This window comes from Halichoerus grypus, chromosome 7 (assembly GCF_964656455.1).
Source record: "Halichoerus grypus chromosome 7, mHalGry1.hap1.1, whole genome shotgun sequence".
NCBI classification, from domain to species: domain Eukaryota; kingdom Metazoa; phylum Chordata; class Mammalia; order Carnivora; family Phocidae; genus Halichoerus; species Halichoerus grypus.
This window is the reverse complement of record NC_135718.1, coordinates 15,181,508-15,200,679: the sequence shown is the minus strand read 5'-3', so window position 1 is coordinate 15,200,679 and position 19,172 is coordinate 15,181,508. Positions and strand designations below refer to the sequence as shown.

The window sequence follows — 19,172 nt, the reverse complement described above, 5'->3', positions numbered from 1 at the left end:
GAGCAGGGAGCCCGACAAGGGGCTCAATCCCAAGACCCTGGTATCATGACCCAAGCCGAAGGCAGACGTTTAATGACTGAGCCACCCAGGCGCCCCATGAGTCTATTTTTAAAGCCCACAATCGATTCTAATGTACACCATTGACACTGAAACTTTACTTTGGCTTTTGCTCTTAGAGAGATGGAAAACCACTGAAGGGTTTTCAATAGAGGAGGTAAGTGATTTGAGTTAAAAAAGATATGATTTTTAAACTGATAATTCTGCTGCTGTGTTGAGACTAGACTAAGATAGACAACTGTGGACATAGGGAGACTAGTAAGGAGGTTACTCCTCTAATGGTGAGAGAGAATGATTGCTCAAATCAAAAGGTGGCAGTGGATATGGCAAGAAGTGATCAGATTATGGATATGTTTTGAAGATAACAAAATTGGATGGATGGGGAGGTGTGAGAAAGTATTAAACCAATCATGACTTCAAAAGAGTATAAACCAAGCATGACTTAAGGTTTTGCCTGAATAACTATAAAGATAAAATTGCCATCAACTGAAATGGAGTTGATTGCAAGTAAAATTGGTTTGGGGAAAGGAGTTCAATTTTTACATGTTAAGTTTGAGATATCTATTGGACATCCAATTAGATAAGTCAAAGAAGCAGGAGTTGGCTCTGGCATAAGGAAAAAGATTTGAGCAGGAGAGGTAAATTTGGAGTCTCAATATATCAATGGTATTTAAAGGCATGGGCCTGGTGATATCCCCAAAAGAGGAGGATTAAGCCCTAAGGCATTCATACTTAATGTAATGGGTTGAATATGTCCCCTCCCAAAGCCATATGTTGAGGCCCTAAACCCCAATGTTATGGTATCTGGAACTGAGGCCTTTAGGAGGTCTTTAGGCTTACGTGATGTTGATATTCTCATGATGGAATTAGTGCCCTTTACAAAGAGGAACAGGGAAAGAATGCTTTCTCTCTGACAGTACACAAAGAAGAGGTCATGTGAGCACACAATGAGATGGAAGCTGTCTGAAAGCCAGGAAGATGGCCGTCTCCAACAACCAAATCTGCCAGCACCTTGATCTTGGACTTCCTAGCCTTTAGAACTGTGAGAAACAATTGTCTCCTGTTTAAGTCATTCAGTTTATGGTATTTTGTTATAGGAGCCTAAGCTAAGACATTCAAGATATCAGAGAGAAGACAAAATCAGCAAAGAATACTATGAAGTTGGAGAAAAGCTAAGTGAATGTGGACTCCTGGAAGCTGAGGAAACACTGTAGAAGAGAAAAGCGTTTTCAACTGTCTCAGAGGCTGCTGATGGGCAAAGCAAAATTATAACTGAAAATTGATCCTTGGATTTAACCATTTGGAAGTCATTTGTGACCCTGGCAAGAACAATTTTAATGGATCAATAGCTATGAAAGCTCAATTGAAGTGTGATTAAAAGAGAACAGGAGGCAATGACTTCTGGAGTACCAGTAAGAGGAGCTCCACGGACTTACAACCATAGCTGACAAACAATTAATAACTGGTGAAAATTATTTTTAAAACAAATAAACATCCATTTTAAATCTCTGGAATCTGTCTTAAGTGCATACAGTAAATAAAAAACCAATTATTCAAGAAAATCTAAATCTTAGTTAAAAAAAAAAAAAAAAAGCCTGTGGCATTTGAGCCATGACCTGCTCTCTTCTTCTCCCCTCTCAGCTCAGTATAACCAGCATTTCTCATCTCCCACCCGACCCTTGCCCAGTTATATATTGCAGAGGTTCTATTTCGGTAAAAGCAACTGAGATCTAAGACTCTCTTCCTTCACCAAGCCTTGTCTTGTAGGTCAGAGTTCTTCCTCAGGGAGAGTAGGCTGAGAATTCCAGGGTCCCAATTGCCCTCATCACACTTTGCTCAAGGGGTAGAGATTTCATGCCAATAAAGAATCCGATTAGGAAGCAATTTAAACATCAGAGCATTGTCAAAAACAGTAATCAGTTCTCAGTTCACGGAGGCTAACAGCTGGGTGTGATACCAAAGGAGGCAGGGGGCTTAATAGAAAGATCTTGGATAGACAGAAATAGAGCCCTGATAAAACCAGTTATCCCACACGACCATGCACATGGCCAAAGCTGCACCCTCTGAGGAACAACATCACAGGCTGCACTGCAGAGAAAACAGACTTTACTAAAATAGCCCCACCAAGTCACTAAACAAATAGGCATGTAAAAACAAAACTTGTGTGTGGGGGGCGGGAAGAGAATCACTACACAGAATTGTTGTAATCTATTACCTAAAATGTCAGTGTTTTTCAACAAAAAATTATGGGACATGCCAAAAACGGGAATTGTGGCTATAGGACAAATAGCAGCAGGCAACAGAACATGCTTGTCAGAGGGCTCAGCTGTCAGAATTAACTGACCAAGACTTCAGAGCAGCTGTTGTAAACATGTCCACAGAACTAAAGGAAACCATGATTGAGGTAGGATAGAAATATCTCATAAAACAGATAATATCAATAAAGATAAAATTATAAAAAAGGAGAAGCTAATGGAAAATCAGGAATTGAGAAGTACAAAACCATGATAAAAATTTTACTAGAAAGACTCAGTGAGAGATTTGAACTTGCAGAATAAAGAATTTATGAGCTTGAAAACGGATCAGTAGAGGTTATGAAACAAGAACAGAGAGAAAAAAGAATGAAGGAAAATAAACAAAGCCTAAGAGAAATACAGAATACCAGTAAGTGCACCAATATATGCATAAGAAGAGTACCACAAGGAAAAAAAAAAAAAAGAGTACCACAAGGAAAGAAGAAAGAGAGGAGCAGAAAAAAATATTTGAAGAAAGGCTGGCTGAAATTTAAAAATACATAGAGATGGATGAAAATGAAAACACAATATACCAGAACTCATGGGATGAAGCTACAGCAGTGCTCAGTGGGAAGTAAATAACTGTGCATGCCAGTATTTAAAAGGAAAAATATCTTCAATCAGTAGCCTATTTTTTTACATTTTTATTTAAATTCCAGTTAGTTAACATACAGTGTAATATTAGTTTCAGGTGTACAATATAGTGATTGAACACTAGCATACAACACCTGGTACTCATCACAAGTGTACTCCTTAATCCCCATCACCTGTTTCACCCATCCCTCTACCCACTACCACTCTGGTCACCATCAGTGTGTTCTCTAGAGTCAAGAGTCTGTGTCTTGGTTTGCCTCTCTCTCTCTCTTTTTTCCCCTTTGCTTGTTTGTTTTGTTTCTTAAATTCCACATATGAGTGAAATCATATGGTATTTGTCTTTCTCCGATTGTTATTTTGCTTAGCATAATACTCTCTAGTTCCATCCTAACCTTTCACCTTAAGAAACTTGGAAAAGAAGAACAAATTAAATCTACAGGAAACAGAAAAGGAAGGAAATAATAAAGATTAGAGAAGAAATTAATGAAACAGAACAGGAAAACAACAGAGAAAACCAATGAAAACAAAAGTTGGTTCTTTGAAAAGATCAATAAATTAACAAAATAGATTGACCGAGAATAAAAGAGAGAAGACTCAAAATACTAAAATCAATAATAAAAGAAGAGATATTATTACTGAAATTTCAGAAATAAAAAGTATTCTAAGGGTACATTTTGAACATCAGTATGCCAACAAACTGAAAAATTTAGATGAAATGGAAAATTCCTAGAAAGGCATAAAACTGCGAACACTGATTCAAGAAGAAATAGAAAGTCTGAATAGATCTATAAAAAGCAAAAAGATTGCATTAGAAATTTTAAAACTTCCACTAGATGCATCAACAACCTGTCGGCAACAAGCACAAGTAATTGAATAAATAAATAGATGGAGGAGAATTGATGTTCTCACATGCAGAGACATTCCAAATAATTGGTGTAGATATTTTGCCCTTAGGAAAGTAGAGCGTAACTTCATGCTCCTTAACGTGAGCTGAACATAGTGACTTCCTTGAGTCGCAGCTGTACTAGAAATAATGCTAAATTGGACTTGACACATACTGTCATTATCTAAAACTTACCTGGCATTCTTGTCACATGGTACATTGTGTTTATTTTTTGAAGTTTTTTTATATCAATATAATCTTAGTTTAATTTGGTTTATTGCCATTTACTGAAATGATTCATATACTTTAACTGTGATATTTAGGTGAACGACTATTGGAGTATGTTGAATGAACATGGTATTAGATTCACTGATGAATCTAATATTGAAATGTTAGTCATTTTAGTGTATTAATTATTCTGAGTCTAAATTCCACTGTTGTATTATAACCAATACTTTGAACAAGGACAGACAATCAAAGGATTTTTTTTTTATTCCCACAGACCATTCAAACTCATTTTGCTCAGCCAATTTGTTCCTGTTCCTTGAGTAGCTAGGGACAGGCATGATTTTTTTTTCCTCCTTTCTTTTCTAGACACATGTTTTTCCATTTCCTGGATAATTTGATATAACAAAATTTTATTCTAATGGTGGAAGAGCTTTTTAGAAGTCATTCTCTCTATTGGAAGTAAACATGGGCAGATTGCTATCAAATTAAGCATCAGTTTTGTTCTTTTTACTTTTTGCATTTTGTCTTAAAATCTACTTTTATAGGTGATGTATCTGTGTTTCAGAATTTAAAATGTGCATCCATGTTACCTAGTCACACACTTCTTCCCTCCTCAGAATCAATGTAATCAGGTTTTGTGTGTGTATGTTTGTGTATATTCTTTTGAAGTTATTTGATACATACACCAGTAAATGTGAACATTCTTTTTCCACATTACTTACTCTAATGGTAGCATGTTATATACACCCCGTTTGGTAGATTTTTACATAACTTTTAAGGTCTAATAAATCCTTGACTTCTAAATTATTACTAACTTAAAAGTAATATTTCTCATCTATTAATGAGCAGTCAAGATGTATAAATTAATACTTTCATGATACATCACATTTTGACTATTTTTTAATCTTTTTTTTTCTATTCTATTTATTTCTACAGTGGAGTCATACACTTAGAATATTCTTTCAAAGAGATGTTTTAAAGAGTTCCAGGATACCAGTCTAGCTATGTAATTCTGAGAAATAATTCTTAAAACTACATTCCAATGGAGTACTTCTCAAAAACTCATGGCTCTTGTTCAAATGTATAATAGTTGTATAAGAAAAATTAAGTATTTCAGTAAGAAATTTAAGGCACAGCAAGCTAAATCATAACATTAGAGAGTTAAATTAAAATATTGGCAAATTACTTTAGACCTTGTAAATTGTTTGAAATATGACAAATATTTCCATTTGTGGAAATGAAAAATAATGGAAATGGAAAATAATAATAAAATTTGGCTTTTGCTACATTTTCCTTCATTAAATTAAAAGAACCAATTATATATAAATAACTGGTTTTTGTGTTGGTGTGGAAAGACTTTCTAAGTGTATAGTCATCACATCATGCAATTATAAATTTGTACCATTATCACTGTGTGAAAGAATGGTACACACTTAACGGCACTCAAGTACTGGTCTTCAGTCTAGTACATTTAGAGCAACTTGTGTTTATTTACCTTGGACCAAATTCCTTGCTTAGGAAGTTGACTTACAATGATTTTGCAACACAAACTCTCCACCTGCTAATAATTTTAAATATATCCAAATTTAAAATCTACACATAGTATTTTCAAATAAAATATGTAAGATTATAATTAAAAATCCAGAAGTCATCATTTATTTGGACAGTTTCCCTTTCACTATGTGTAATTATTGCTGTCAATTTTTTCTACTGGTATAAAATCATATTTTTCTTAAAAATACCAAGTTATTCAGCATTATTTACAATAGCTAAAATATGGAAGCAAACCAAGTGTCCATTGATAGATGAATGGATATAGATGTGGTGTGTGTGTATGTATGTATGTATATGTATATATACACACACATAATTTACATATATATTTGTTTATAATGGAGTATTACTCAGCCACAAAAAGGACGAAATCTTGCCATTTGAAACAACATGGATGGAGTTAAAGAGTATAATGCTAAGTGAAATAAGTCAGTCAGAGAAAGACAAATACCATATGATTTCACTCATATGAGGAATTTAAGAAACAAAACAACCAAAGGAAAAAAGAGACAAATAAACCAGATTCTTAAATATAGAGAACGAACTGATGGTTACCAAAAATGAGGTGGATGGGGGGAAGGGTAAAATAGGTGAAGGGGATAAAGAGTGCACTTATCGTGATGAACACAGAGTCATGTATTGAATTGTTGAATCACTGTATTGTATACCTGAAGCTAATATAACACTATCCTTAATTATACTGGAATTTTAAAAAATAAAACTGAATGCCAAGTTATTTCTGTAAAAGAACATCAATTTCAATAAAGTGTAGGTCAACAAGATCCTACTTAGTCTATTTTAAAGTACCTCACTAAAAATATTAACTTCTTATTTCTTCTTAATACATCCTGAAGTTCTGACATTGTGGACTTCAATGAGGTTTATAATTGGAATACTGACTTTGACTTTCAAAAACCATTCATAATTGTTTAAACAATTCTATATAAGGCTCATAATTAAATCATAATGAGAGATATACACCGTTCTCAGAAGCTGGTTGCATATTATATCATCGATATAAAACATTTATCTCAAATAGATATAGACAATGTATTATTGCTTTCAGAATAGTTATTTGCCTAACACAAGAACTAACATGAATTAAGCAGTAAATCAGTTTTGCTTCCTTTAGATAATTAGTAATTATAACCTTTGGCTATTCTTTTATCTTAGGATACTGATACAAGTTGCATAAAATTATTTTCTATATAGAAAATGCTTTAAAATGTACCATCTAATTAAAACGCACTATTATTTTAGGGTAGTTGTGTTCTAAATGATACTATAGAGACTACTATGGATATTTAAGGAGTCTGAATGGAATGTATAAGGAAGCTAAATTATAACATTTATGGATGATGCAGGTCATTTTATCAATTAGTTGGAACAAGTGAAAAATGCCAAAGTATTTAGAGTATTGCATTTTTTATATATCCTGTACTAGAAATTATACTATTTTTTGCCATAAGAGCCTATTTCATATGAAGGTATACATTAAAAGGATAAGTTCATAAAATACACTAGATAAGTAGGTAAGGCTGATTGTGAATGCAGGAATCCTACCCAGGAGCTCTAACATAGACCTCTGGAGGCTTCCCAAGAAGTGAGGGCATCAATACATTAATAACCAATTATCACACACTAGTTTGTGAACCAAACCCCAGTTACTGGCAGCTAAAATCCAGTGTTGGAGAAGACACGGTAAATGGTGTTTTAAATTGCCTGTCAGATAGGTCATGCAAAATGCATTAGCCCAGAGCACCTTATTTGCTTAACATATTGCTTAGCAACTATCCAGTATTGGGTAAATAATTCTGTTGTCTTTCATTTTAAAACTTTGAAAATTTCATAGGTTTTTATTGAGTATAGAATCTTGTGGTGGCTAGAAACTTAAGTGGCTGGATGATGATTGTTCAGAATATTAGTATCTTGGATCATAGCTTTTTAATCTTAATATTTTACAAATTAGAATTAATAAATGTTTTAGACTGCTATCCTGTTTTTTCTTTAGTTTGTATGGTAAAGTGGATTACTCTGTTTTAATATATCACTGAGATGTATTGGGGTAATTTTTTTTCCAGAAGAAAACATCTCATTTTGTTTTAGAGATTAATTCATAATTAGGGTTTGCCTAACTAAATTTGTTTTCCATTTAATTTTGATGGATCTGTTTTATCAAGAAAAATATAAACTAACTGAAAGTATATATCAGATGAACCAGTCAGGGATGCCTTACATGCCAATAACCTATTAAAAGATGAAAAATTTTTAAGATTCATTTCACTTTGATGTCTCTGTTGATAGTTTTAGTCTATTTTTAATTTAAAAAAGTATAATCATATACTGATTCAAATTCTGTGTTAAGGTGTAACTTTAGATCAATATAGGAACATATTTTTTCCTTATTTTGTTAAGACTTACTCATTTTTTATATCTCTTAATTAGCAAATTACCCGCTCATTAGTGAAAAAACTAGAAGGTATTTTAATAACAGTAAGTTTAATTAGGATGGTGAAAACCAAATGAATTCTCCAGAAAGTTCTTGCAAGGAGAATAATGCATACATAATAAGTAACAATCACAATGTCTATGATTCCTTTTTGTTTAACCTTTATAAAACCTTTATCGTCTTGCTAACTGATGAGTGAAATATTTGGTGGCGGCTTGAGTTCTATCATCTTTTATCTAGTTGTTACTCTACTTAATATGCCTCATTATTGTGCCTAGAATTACTTTTTATTTTTCTTAAGATAAATGTTTGATTTCAAATGAAGGTGACTTTGATGCTCAAAGCTGGCAGTTAACGATAACAGTGAAATAACTTTTTATGTGTGTGGTACATAGACTCACGTCTGGCAGAGGTTATTGTCATACATAGTAAGTGGCCGGCATATTTTGTGCAGGCTATTAAATCTTGGTGATATGTGTTATTTCAGCTACAAGAAAAAGGATATAATGGTAAGTCCTTCTCAATATTAAAGTTTACAAGAAATGGAACAAATTCTAATTGGCTTCACCTTTTTTTTTTTTAATGCCAAAAATTTAATATTGAAAGTGAACTTAATAATCTGAGTACAGGAGCATTAAACAAAATAAACCATATCCATTGAAGGTTGGATATCCAATTACTAAAGTCATGTTCTAGCTTTTTATTGTATTAAAGATTTTAAATTCCAGAAATATCATTTTGGTAACAATATTTTCAGTTAGTATTGACCATAAAGACATACTGATCATATCTACAAGGTATTACCCTAAATTTCTTTGCCAGAATTTAGATCTTAAATATAAAGCCCTCAGCACGTTCTCAATGTTTGGTCAAAACTCAGATTTTATCTTAGCAAGAATATGATGTGGTGAGTAAAAAGCAAATGTAGGCTCTTTTGAACAATATTTTTAAATTGATTTTATAGTACAAGTTTTTATTTTAATTAAATTTAATTTTGGGATAAGCAATACATTCACATAGTTTAAAAATTAGAACAAAATAGACTTCTGAGGAAGATGGCAGAGTAGGAGGACCCTAACCTCACCTTATCCCATGGGTACAACTAGATAACACTCACATTAGTGCAAATAACCCAGAATACATCTCAAAGACTGGCAGAACAAACTCCACAATGAAATGTACAGAAGACGCTGCACAGAGGAGGTTATGAAATAGGGCAGAGAGGGGTAGGTAGCTAAACCCCTATGGTACTCTCCACTGGAGGGAGGGAGCCTCTGGCATGGAGAGGGTTGAGAAACAGACGATCACACTGGGAGCTGGCATAGGAAAGACAAAGACCCATAGCATTTGGCTTTGAAAATCAGAGGGGCTGAATTTCCTGAGTTCTTACAACCAGGGTGCCTTAAAGCCAGGAACTTTAAAAATCAGCAGGCTCAGCTCTGGGAGAGCCCAGAGAGTGATAGGAAGTTGAGTCTTCATCCTAAAGAGACAGCACAACAAACAGCCTGCAGAAATACAGCTTGAAAGGCAGTTTGAAAGGTGCCAGGGACATACTGGAGGGAAAGTTAGTTACAAATCTCAGAATTCCCTGAGCGACTTCTGCAAGAACAAAGGAGCTGGCAGGCACCATTTCCCTCCTCTGCCCCCCAGCATAATCATATAGCCACCTGCTGGAATCAGTGCTTTCACTGCTTAACTTGCTTACACTGGGCTCTGTCCCCTGCAGCCAGGTCAGCCTCAGTCCCAGTGCTGCGGGTACTCTCCCCCAGAAGGCCCCACAAAACTTCCCAATACTGAGTCTTCTGACCTCTTTCAGAGGACACATGCACCTTGTTAAAACTGCACTACCTACACTTTGTGGAGCAGCCCCAGCTGGACAAATCTCAGTCTTGAGGGCAGTTGCACGTCCCTTGTGGAAGAGGATCAGTGCCACCTTGTTAAAAGTGTGTCCCCCACCCACTACTTTCAAGAGACATAACTGACTTTCTTAACACACATAAACAGACGCATGATAGGCAAAATGAGGAGATAAAGGAGTATGTCCCAAATGAAAGAATAGGACAATATTACAGCAAGAGACATAAGCAAAATGGAAGACAAGTAGTATTCCTGGTAGAGAATCTAAAGTAATGATCATAAAGATACTTAATGGACTTGAGAAAAGAGTGGAGGACATCAGTGAGACCCTTAACACAGAAAAGAACCAATCAGACATGAAGAATACAATAATTGAAATTAAAAATACACTTGGTAGAATAAATAGCAGGCTAGAAGAAGCAGAGGAATGAGTGCATAACCTGAAAGAAAGAGTAATGAAAGCTGAGCAAGTGAGAGAAAAAAATATGCCAAATGAAAACAGACTTAAAGAACTCAGTGACTCCATCAAACACAATAACATTTGCATTATAGGGATCACAGAAGAAGAGAGGGAAAGAGGGGCAGAAAATTAATTTGAAGAAATAATAGCCAAAAACTTTCCTAATCTGGAGGAAGAAACAGAAATCCAGAAGGTACCAATCCCCCAACAAAATCAACCCAAGGAGCCCCATGCTAAGACACATAGCAATTAAAATGGCAAAAATTAGTGATAAAAAAGTTTAAAAGGAGCAAGAGAAAAGAAGACAGTTACGTAGAATGGAATCCCCATAAGGCTATCAGCTGATTTTTCAGCAGATACTTTGAAGGCCAGAGGGAGTGGCACTATATATTCAAAGCACTGAAAAGGAAAAATCTGCAGCCAAGAATACTCTATTTAGCAAGGCTATCATTCAGAATAGAAAGAGAGATAAAGAGTTTCCCAGACAAATGGAAAATAAAGGAGTTCATGACCACTGAAACAGTCCTACAAGAAATATTAAAGGGGACTCTTTGAGTGGAAAGGAAAGACCATAAATGAGAGTATGAAAAATAGAGAAAACAAAAGCGGTAAAAATAAGTAAATCTGTAAAAATCAGTCAAGGGACTCACAAAATAAAAGGATGTGAAATATGACAGCATATATCTAAAACATGGGGTGGGAGGAAAGGAGTAAAGAATGGATTCAAACTTACATGACCATCAACTTTATATAGACTGCTACCTGAAGATATTATATACTAATCAAATAGTAATCACAAATAAAAAACCAGTAATGGATATGCAAAGAATAAAGAGAAAGGAATCCAAGTATATCACTAAAGAAAGCCAGCAAACCATGAAAGAGAGCAAGAGAAGAAAAGATCAGAGAAAAACTACAAAAATAACCTCAAAACAAATAACAAAATGGTAATAAATATGTATCTCTTAGTAATTACCCTGAATGTAAATGAACTAAATGCTGCAATCAAAAGACATTAGGTGACAGAGTGGATAATAAAACAAGACCCATCTATGTGTTGTCTAAAAGAGAGAGACTCATTTCAGACCTCAAAATGCCTGCAGATTGAAAGCAAGAGGATGGAGAAATATTTATCATGCAAATGGATGTCAAAAGAAAGCCAAGATGGCAATACTTATATTGGACAAAGTAGACTATTTTTTAAAGATTTTATTTATTTATTTGAAAGAGAGAGAGAGCATAAGCATGGGGAGTGGCAGAGGGAGAGGGAGAAGCGGACTCCCTTCTGAGCAGGGAGCCCAATGTGGGGCTCCATCCCAGGACCATGACCGGAGCTGAAGGCAGACGCTTAACCAACTGAGCCACCCAGCTGCCCTAACAAAGTAGACTTTAAAACAAAAACTGTTGGGGCACCTGGGTGGCGCAGTTGGTTAAGCATCTGACTCTTGATTTCAGCTCAGGTCTTAATCTCAGGGTCATGAATTCAAGCTCCACGTTGGCCTCCACACTGGGCATGGAGCCTACTTAAAAAACAAAACAAAAACAAAAACAAAAACTGTTACAAGAGATAAAGAAGGACACTATATAATAATAAAGGTGACAATTCATCATAAAGATATAACAATTCTAAATATTTATGAGCCCATCATGGGAGCACCCAAATATATAAAATGATTAATAACAAACATAAAGGAACTAATTAATAGTGATGCAATAATAGTAGGGAATTTTAACACCCCTCTTATATCAATGGATCATCCAACAGATCATCCAAACAGAAAGTCAACAAGGAAACAATGGCTTTGAATGACACACTGGACCAGATGGACTTAACAGATATATTCAGAACATTCCATCTTAAAACAGTAGAATACACATTCTCTTCAAGTACACATGGAACATTCTTCAGAATGGATCACATAATAGGCCACAAAACAAGTCTCAACAAATTCCAAAAGACCTAAATCATACCATACATCTATTCTGACCATACATTATGAAACTAGAAATCAACCACAAGAAAAAATTTGGAAAGAGCACAAATACATGGAGGTTAAATAACATGCTACTAAAAAATGAATGAGTCAATGAGGAAATCAAAGGAGAAATAAAAAAATACACAGAAACAAATGAAAATGAAAACACAATGGTCCAAAATCTTTGGAATGCAGCAAAAGCAGTTCTAAAATGGAAGTTTGTAGCAATACAGGTCTACCTCAAGATGCAAGAAAAATGTCAAATAAACAACCTAAACTTATATCTAAAGGAACTGGAAAAATAAGAACAAACAAAACCCCAAACCAGCAGAAGGAAGGAATAAGCTTTATTATTATAAAGATTACAGAAATAAATGATATAGAAACTAAAACAAAACAAACAGTAGAACAGATCAATGAAACCAGGAGCTGGTTCTTTGAAAAGATAACAAAATGGATAAAACTCTAGCCAAACTTATCAAAAAAAAAAAAAAAAAAAGGAGAGGACTTAAATAAACAAAATCACAAACAAGAGGAGAAATAACAACCAATACCACAGTAATACAAACAATTGTAAGAGAATATTATGAAAAATTATATGACAACAAATTGGACAACCTAGAAAAAAAGGACAAATTCCTAGAAACATGTAACTTCACAAAATTGAATCAGTATGAAACAGAACATTTGCACACACTGATTACCAAAAATAAAATAGAATCAGTAATAAAAAAATTTTTTTCCAAACAATCAAAGTCCAAAATCAGATGGCTTCCCAGGTGAATTTTGCCAATCATTTAAAAAAGGAGTCAATACCTATTCTTCTCAAAGTACTCCAAAAAGATAGAAAAGGAAGAAAAACTTCCAAATTCATTCTATGAGGCCAGCATTACTCTGATACCAAAACCAGAAAAAGACACCACAAAAAGAGAACTATAGGCCAATATCTCTGATGAACATAGATGCAAAAATCTTCAACAAAATACTAGCAAACCAAATCTAACAATACATTAAAAAAAATCATTCACCATGATCAAGTGGGATTTATTCCTGGGATGCAAGGGGGGGTTCAGTATTTGAAAATCAATCAACATGATACATCACATCAAAAAGAGAAAAGAATAAAAACCATATGATCATTTCAATAGATGCAGAAAAAGCATTTGACAAAGTACCATATCCATTCATGATTAAAACCCTCAACAAAGTAGGTGTAAAGGAAACATACCTTAAAAATAAAGACCATATATGAAAAATCCACAGCTAATATCATTCTCAATGGGGACATACTGAGAGCTCTTCCCCTAAGATCAGGAACAAGATAAGGATGTCCACTCTTACCATTTACATAGTACTGGAAGTCCTAGCCACAGCAATCAGATAACAAAAAGAAAAAGCATCCAAATTGGCAAGGAAGAAGTAAAACTTTCACTGTTTGCAGATGACATGATATTCTATATAGAAAACCCTAAAGACTCAAACAAAAAACTACTAGAACTGATAAACTCAGTTAAGTTGCAGGGTACAAAATCATTGCAAACAAAATCTGTTGCATTCCTGTACACTAATATTGAAGCAGCAAAAGAGAAAGTAAGAAAACGATCCCATTTACAATTGCACCAAAAAGAATAAAATACCTAAGAATAAACTTAACCTAGGAGGTTAAAGACCTGTACTCCGAAAACTATAAAACTTTGGTGAAAGAAATTAGAGATAACACAAAGAAACAGAGAGACATTCCTTGCTCATGGATTGGAAGAACAAATATTGTTAAAATGTCTCTTCTACCCAAAGCAATCTACACATTTAATGCAATCCCTATCAAAATACCAACAGCATTTTTCACAGAACTAGAACAAGCAATCCTAAAATTTGTGTGGAACCATAAAAGACCCCGAATAGTTAAGGCAATCTTGAAAGAGAACAACAAAACCAGAGGTATCACGATTCCAGAGTTCAAGTTATATTACAAAGCTGTAGTAATCAAAACAGTACGGTACTGGCACAAAAGCAGACACATAGATCAAAGGATAGAATAGAAAATCCAGAAATAAACCCACAATTATATGGTCCATTACTCTTCAACAAAGCAGGAAAGAATATCAATGAGGAAAAGACAGTCTCTTTAATAAATGGTGGGAAAGCTGGACAGCAACATGCCAAAGAATGAAACTGGACCACTTTCTTACACTATACACAAAAATAAAATTCAAAATGGATTAAAGACCTAAATGTGAGACCTGAAACCATAAAAATCCTAGATGAGAGCACAAGCATTAGTATCTCTGACATCAGTCATAGTAACATTATTCTAGATAGGTCTGAGGCAAAGGGAAATAAAAAGCAAATAAATAAATACTGTTGGGACTACATCAAAATAAAAGCTTCTGCTCAATGAAGGAAATAACAAAACTAAAAGACAACCTACTGCATGGGAGAAGATATTTGCAAATGACATATCTGATAAATGATTAGTCTCCAAAATAAACAAAGATCTGATATAACTCAAAACCCAAAAAACAAATAATCCATTTATAAAATGGGCAGAAGTCATAAACAGACATTTCTCCAAAGAAGACATACAGATGGCCAGCAGGCACATGAAAAGATGCTCAACATCACTGATCATCAGGGAAATGCAAATCGAAACCACAATGAGATACCACTTCACACCTGTCAGAATGGCTAAAAATCAAAAACACAAGAGACAACAAGGATATGGAGAAAATGGAACCCTCATGCACTGTTGGTGGGAAAGCAAACTGGTCCAGCCACTGTGGCAGTTTGGAAATTCCTCAAAAAGTTAAAAATAGAACTACCCTATGGTCCACCAGTTGCACTTCTGGGCATTTACCCCCCAAATATAAAAATACTAATTCAAAGGGATACATGCACCACTGTGTTTATTGCATCATTATTTAAATAGCCAAAGTGTAGAAGCAGCCTAATTGTCCATTGATAAATGAATAGATAAAGAAAATGTGGTATATATATACAATGGAATATTATTCAGCTACAAAAAAAAGAGTGAAATCTTGGCCATTTGCAATAACATGGGTGGAACTGAGGAGTAACATGCTAAATGAAATAAGTTAGTCAAAGACTAATACCATAAAATTTCAGTCATATGTGGAATTTAAGAAAAAACAGATGAACAAAGGAAAAGAAAGAGAGAGAAACCAAGAAACAGACTCTTAACTATAGAGAACAAACTGATGGTTAGCAGATGGGAGATGGGTGGGGGGATGGGTGAAAAAGGTGAAGGGGATTGAGTACAGTTGTGAGGAGCACTGAATAATGTATAGCATTGTTGAATCACTATATTATACACATGAAACTAATATAACACTATATGTTATTTATACTGGAATTAAAAAACTTAAAAAAAAAGTGGAAACTAGTCCTTCAGCACACCAGTAGGGTAGCCTATTACTCAAACATAGGAGCTGCACAAATGTCATTCTTATATCCTAATAGCAAAATTAAAGTCAAGGTTTTTATAATTTAATAAACTATGGTTAACCCCTGGGGAGAAAAGAGAAGAGTTCTGATTTAGTCTTATTTCAAAAAAAAATTAGAACAAAATAAAAATATATGACTTGAGAAGTTTTACATCTAACTATAACTTTGTCCACTCGTTTACCCCCTGTTCCCATAGAGCACTGTTTCTTATGTATCCTTCTGTTTTTTAATGCAAATATCAACAAATGCAATTATATCATCTTATTTATCTCATTTCTTACACAAAATAATATATTTCCATATTTTTTCAGACCTGAGATATCATGCAATGTAATGTATAACATTCTTAATGTATCACCAAGTAAGAAAAAAATGCTGGCAATTAAAATGTGACATGGCATTGATTATACAGTGCATCACAATGCCAGAAATATTAAATTGAGAATAAATTCATATCTTAGAATAAAGAAATATGGTATGTATCCTCGGCTATACATCACTCTTGTCATTTAAGAACATAACTTGAATATCTTTGCATTGCAGGTCTTCTTTATTACTTTTTTTACAGGTACATAATATTTCATAGCATGATTGTAGCCTGGTTTTATTTAACTCCTATAAATGGACACTTGGTATTTTTTTCCTGTCTTTGAAACTTTGTGCATAGGTCATTTTTTATGCATTGCAGGTAAAACTACAATATAAATTCCAAATGAGATTGCTGGCTTAATGGTAATCACATTTGTAATTTTTATAGCTTTTACCAGAAAGTACAGTTTTAGCACTGTGTTTTCCAACCAACTGGATGAAGAGTATGTTGTCAGACTGGATTTTTGCCAATTGAGAATTGAAAAATGGTATTTCAGAATGGTTCTAATTTGTACTTCTTGAATAAGGTCAAGAATATTTTCTCATGTTTAAGGGCCATTTGTTTTTCTTTTTCTGCAAACTGTTCATGTTCTCTGCCCATGTTTCTAATAGATTGTTCATTTTTTTATTATTTCTAGAAACTCTTTATATATAAGGAGATTAGCCTTTTTCTCTGGTATGAGTTGGAATTTTTTTCTCAGCTTGTTATTGATTCTTTACCTACTTTTTTAAAATATGAAGATGTTATTCATATTTAATGTCAAATTTTTCAAACTTCTCTTTTTGGCTTCCAGAATTTGAGTCATAGATTATAAAGGAGTTTTCCCTGTTTTCTTCAAGAAATGTTATGGCTTTTTTTTTTTTTTTTTTTTTTTTTTACATTTTGTTTAGACTTGTACTTTGGTAACACCCCAATGACCCATATATCCAGATATTCACACCCTTGTGTAAGCCCTTCGTATACTGACTCTAGACTGGGGCTCTGACTGCTTCGACTATTCAGTTATGTTTGGAGTGGTGCATTGTCAGTTTGACACCTAGTCCTTAATTCAGTGGGCATTTCTTTTATCTTGGAAGCTTACCAATTAAACATTCCTTGGTACCCAACCACCATGTAATAAGGCCGCCCCAGTTGAGAGGCCCATTTCAATGAGAATCGGCACCAGCAGACACTAGCCTCAACTGAGGTCCGAGTCAGGTCTCCAGATGAGAAAGGGTATCCAGGTGCTGGACCTTTCATCCCACCTGGGTTCTCAGTTGAGACTCCAGTTGACTGCAGTCATCCCAACACACCAACTGACCAAGCAGGGCAGAACTTTCTACTTAACATACAGAATTGTGAGAGATAATGCATTGTTGCTTTAGGCCAACAAACTGTTTCACCTCAAATCTTAGTGGCTTAACATAACAAAAATCATGTTTGCTTATAATCTGGGCAGGGCTCAGGAAAGAGAGAGAGAGATAGCAGGGAGTTAGCATATCTCTCCCCCACGTGGCATCAAGGGAGGCAGCTACAAGGTGGGCTGGAGAATCCTCTTGAAAGAAGACTTAATGACAGAATGGCCATTGGCTAAGGACTCAGCGGGGGATATTGGCTAAGGGCTTTGTGGCTGCTAGTTTTCCTGATATATGGTAGCTGAATTTTGAGAGGGAGGAAGTGGCTGCTGCAGTTTCTCTTAAAGGCTAAGCCTATTATTTCCACAGCATCACCTCCACTGTATTATGTGGGCAGAAGCAGTCATAGGATCAGCTCAGATTCAAGGGTATTAAGAAATAGATTGTCCCATCTCTTTGTGGAAGAAGTCATAAAGAATTTTTGAATATCTTTAATCCATCACATATTTAAATATTTGATCCAACTTTATCTTTTCCCTGATGGCTTTCAGGTTATTCCATCACCATTTCTTGGTAAATTCTTCTTTCTTTCAGTATTTTGAGATGTTTTCATTACCACATTCTAAATTCTTATAATTTCTGTGCTGTTTGCTTTCATAGGTCTGTCTGTCCATGTACCACTACCACTTGTTATAAATATTATATATTACAAATAATATATTTTCTCTCTGGTACACTGGCTACTTCTCATTTTTGTTTTCATAATTTTATTGTGTATTCTTACAAAATTATCTTTATAAATAAATTTTATAATCAGTTTGTCACATTCGGGAGAAAAAAAGACTATTGGTCTAAATACTGAGATTGAATTAAAATTATAAATTAATTTAGGTAGAACTGGTACCTTTATGATTTTCAGTCTTCCTAATCAAGAATATAGTGTGTCTTACCATCTACTTTTGTGTCTTTAAGTAATGTTTTAAATCTTTTTTCAAATAGGTTTTGTATATTTTCCTTTAAGTTTATAAATAGACACATGTATACAGAGACATGCACATAAATAAAGATTTATTTATATTTAGTATTTTAACATGCTGTATGCTGTACTGAATTCTCTTGTTTGTAATAGTATTTCAGTTCATATTTATGGGTTTTCCAGGAATACAGTCACATTAACTAAAAATAAATTTATTTCTTCTTTTTCTAATATTTATACTTCAGATTTATTTCTTTTGTCTAATTATATTGGCTAATATCTACAATACAGTGTTATTAGTGGTAGTGGTAATGGTGGACATCCTTGTCTTGTTTCTGACTTTGGTGGAAATGTCTTTAGTGATTTCCCATTAAGTAAAATGCTTTGGGGCTTACGGCTTGATTGATTATCTATCCATGAAATCATATTAACTTATATTTTCATTGTATTGAATGTTTTTACTAAGAGTTTATGTTGAATTTGTATCAAAACCTTTTTATTATCTGTGGAAATACATCATTTTCTTCTTAAATCAAGCAATATATTATATAGTAATAACATATTTTCTAGTATTTAACCATCCCTATAATCTTGTAATAAATACCCATGATCATGATCAATTATTATTTTAATGTGTTGCTGGAATCTGGAACATTGCATCAATATCTAAAGTGAAAT

General features: G+C 34.1%; 1 protein-coding gene across 5 annotated transcripts in view; it reads left to right on the top strand.

The window, feature by feature from the left end:
- ATRNL1 (attractin like 1) overlaps positions 1-19,172 on the top strand; it is an 839,881-nt gene that overhangs the window by 449,002 nt on the left and 371,707 nt on the right. The window contains exon 27 of one of the 5 annotated variants that reach the window (XM_078077078.1): positions 1,155-2,786. The exons of 3 other annotated variants lie outside the window; for them this stretch is intronic. In XM_078077078.1, coding sequence (XP_077933204.1) covers positions 1,155-1,271 — 117 coding nt within the window. In that variant the 3' untranslated portion in view covers positions 1,272-2,786. Of the gene's footprint in view, positions 1-176; positions 225-1,154; positions 2,787-19,172 lie in introns of those variants that run through there. One more of the 5 variants, XM_078077080.1, reaches the window with a different exon arrangement.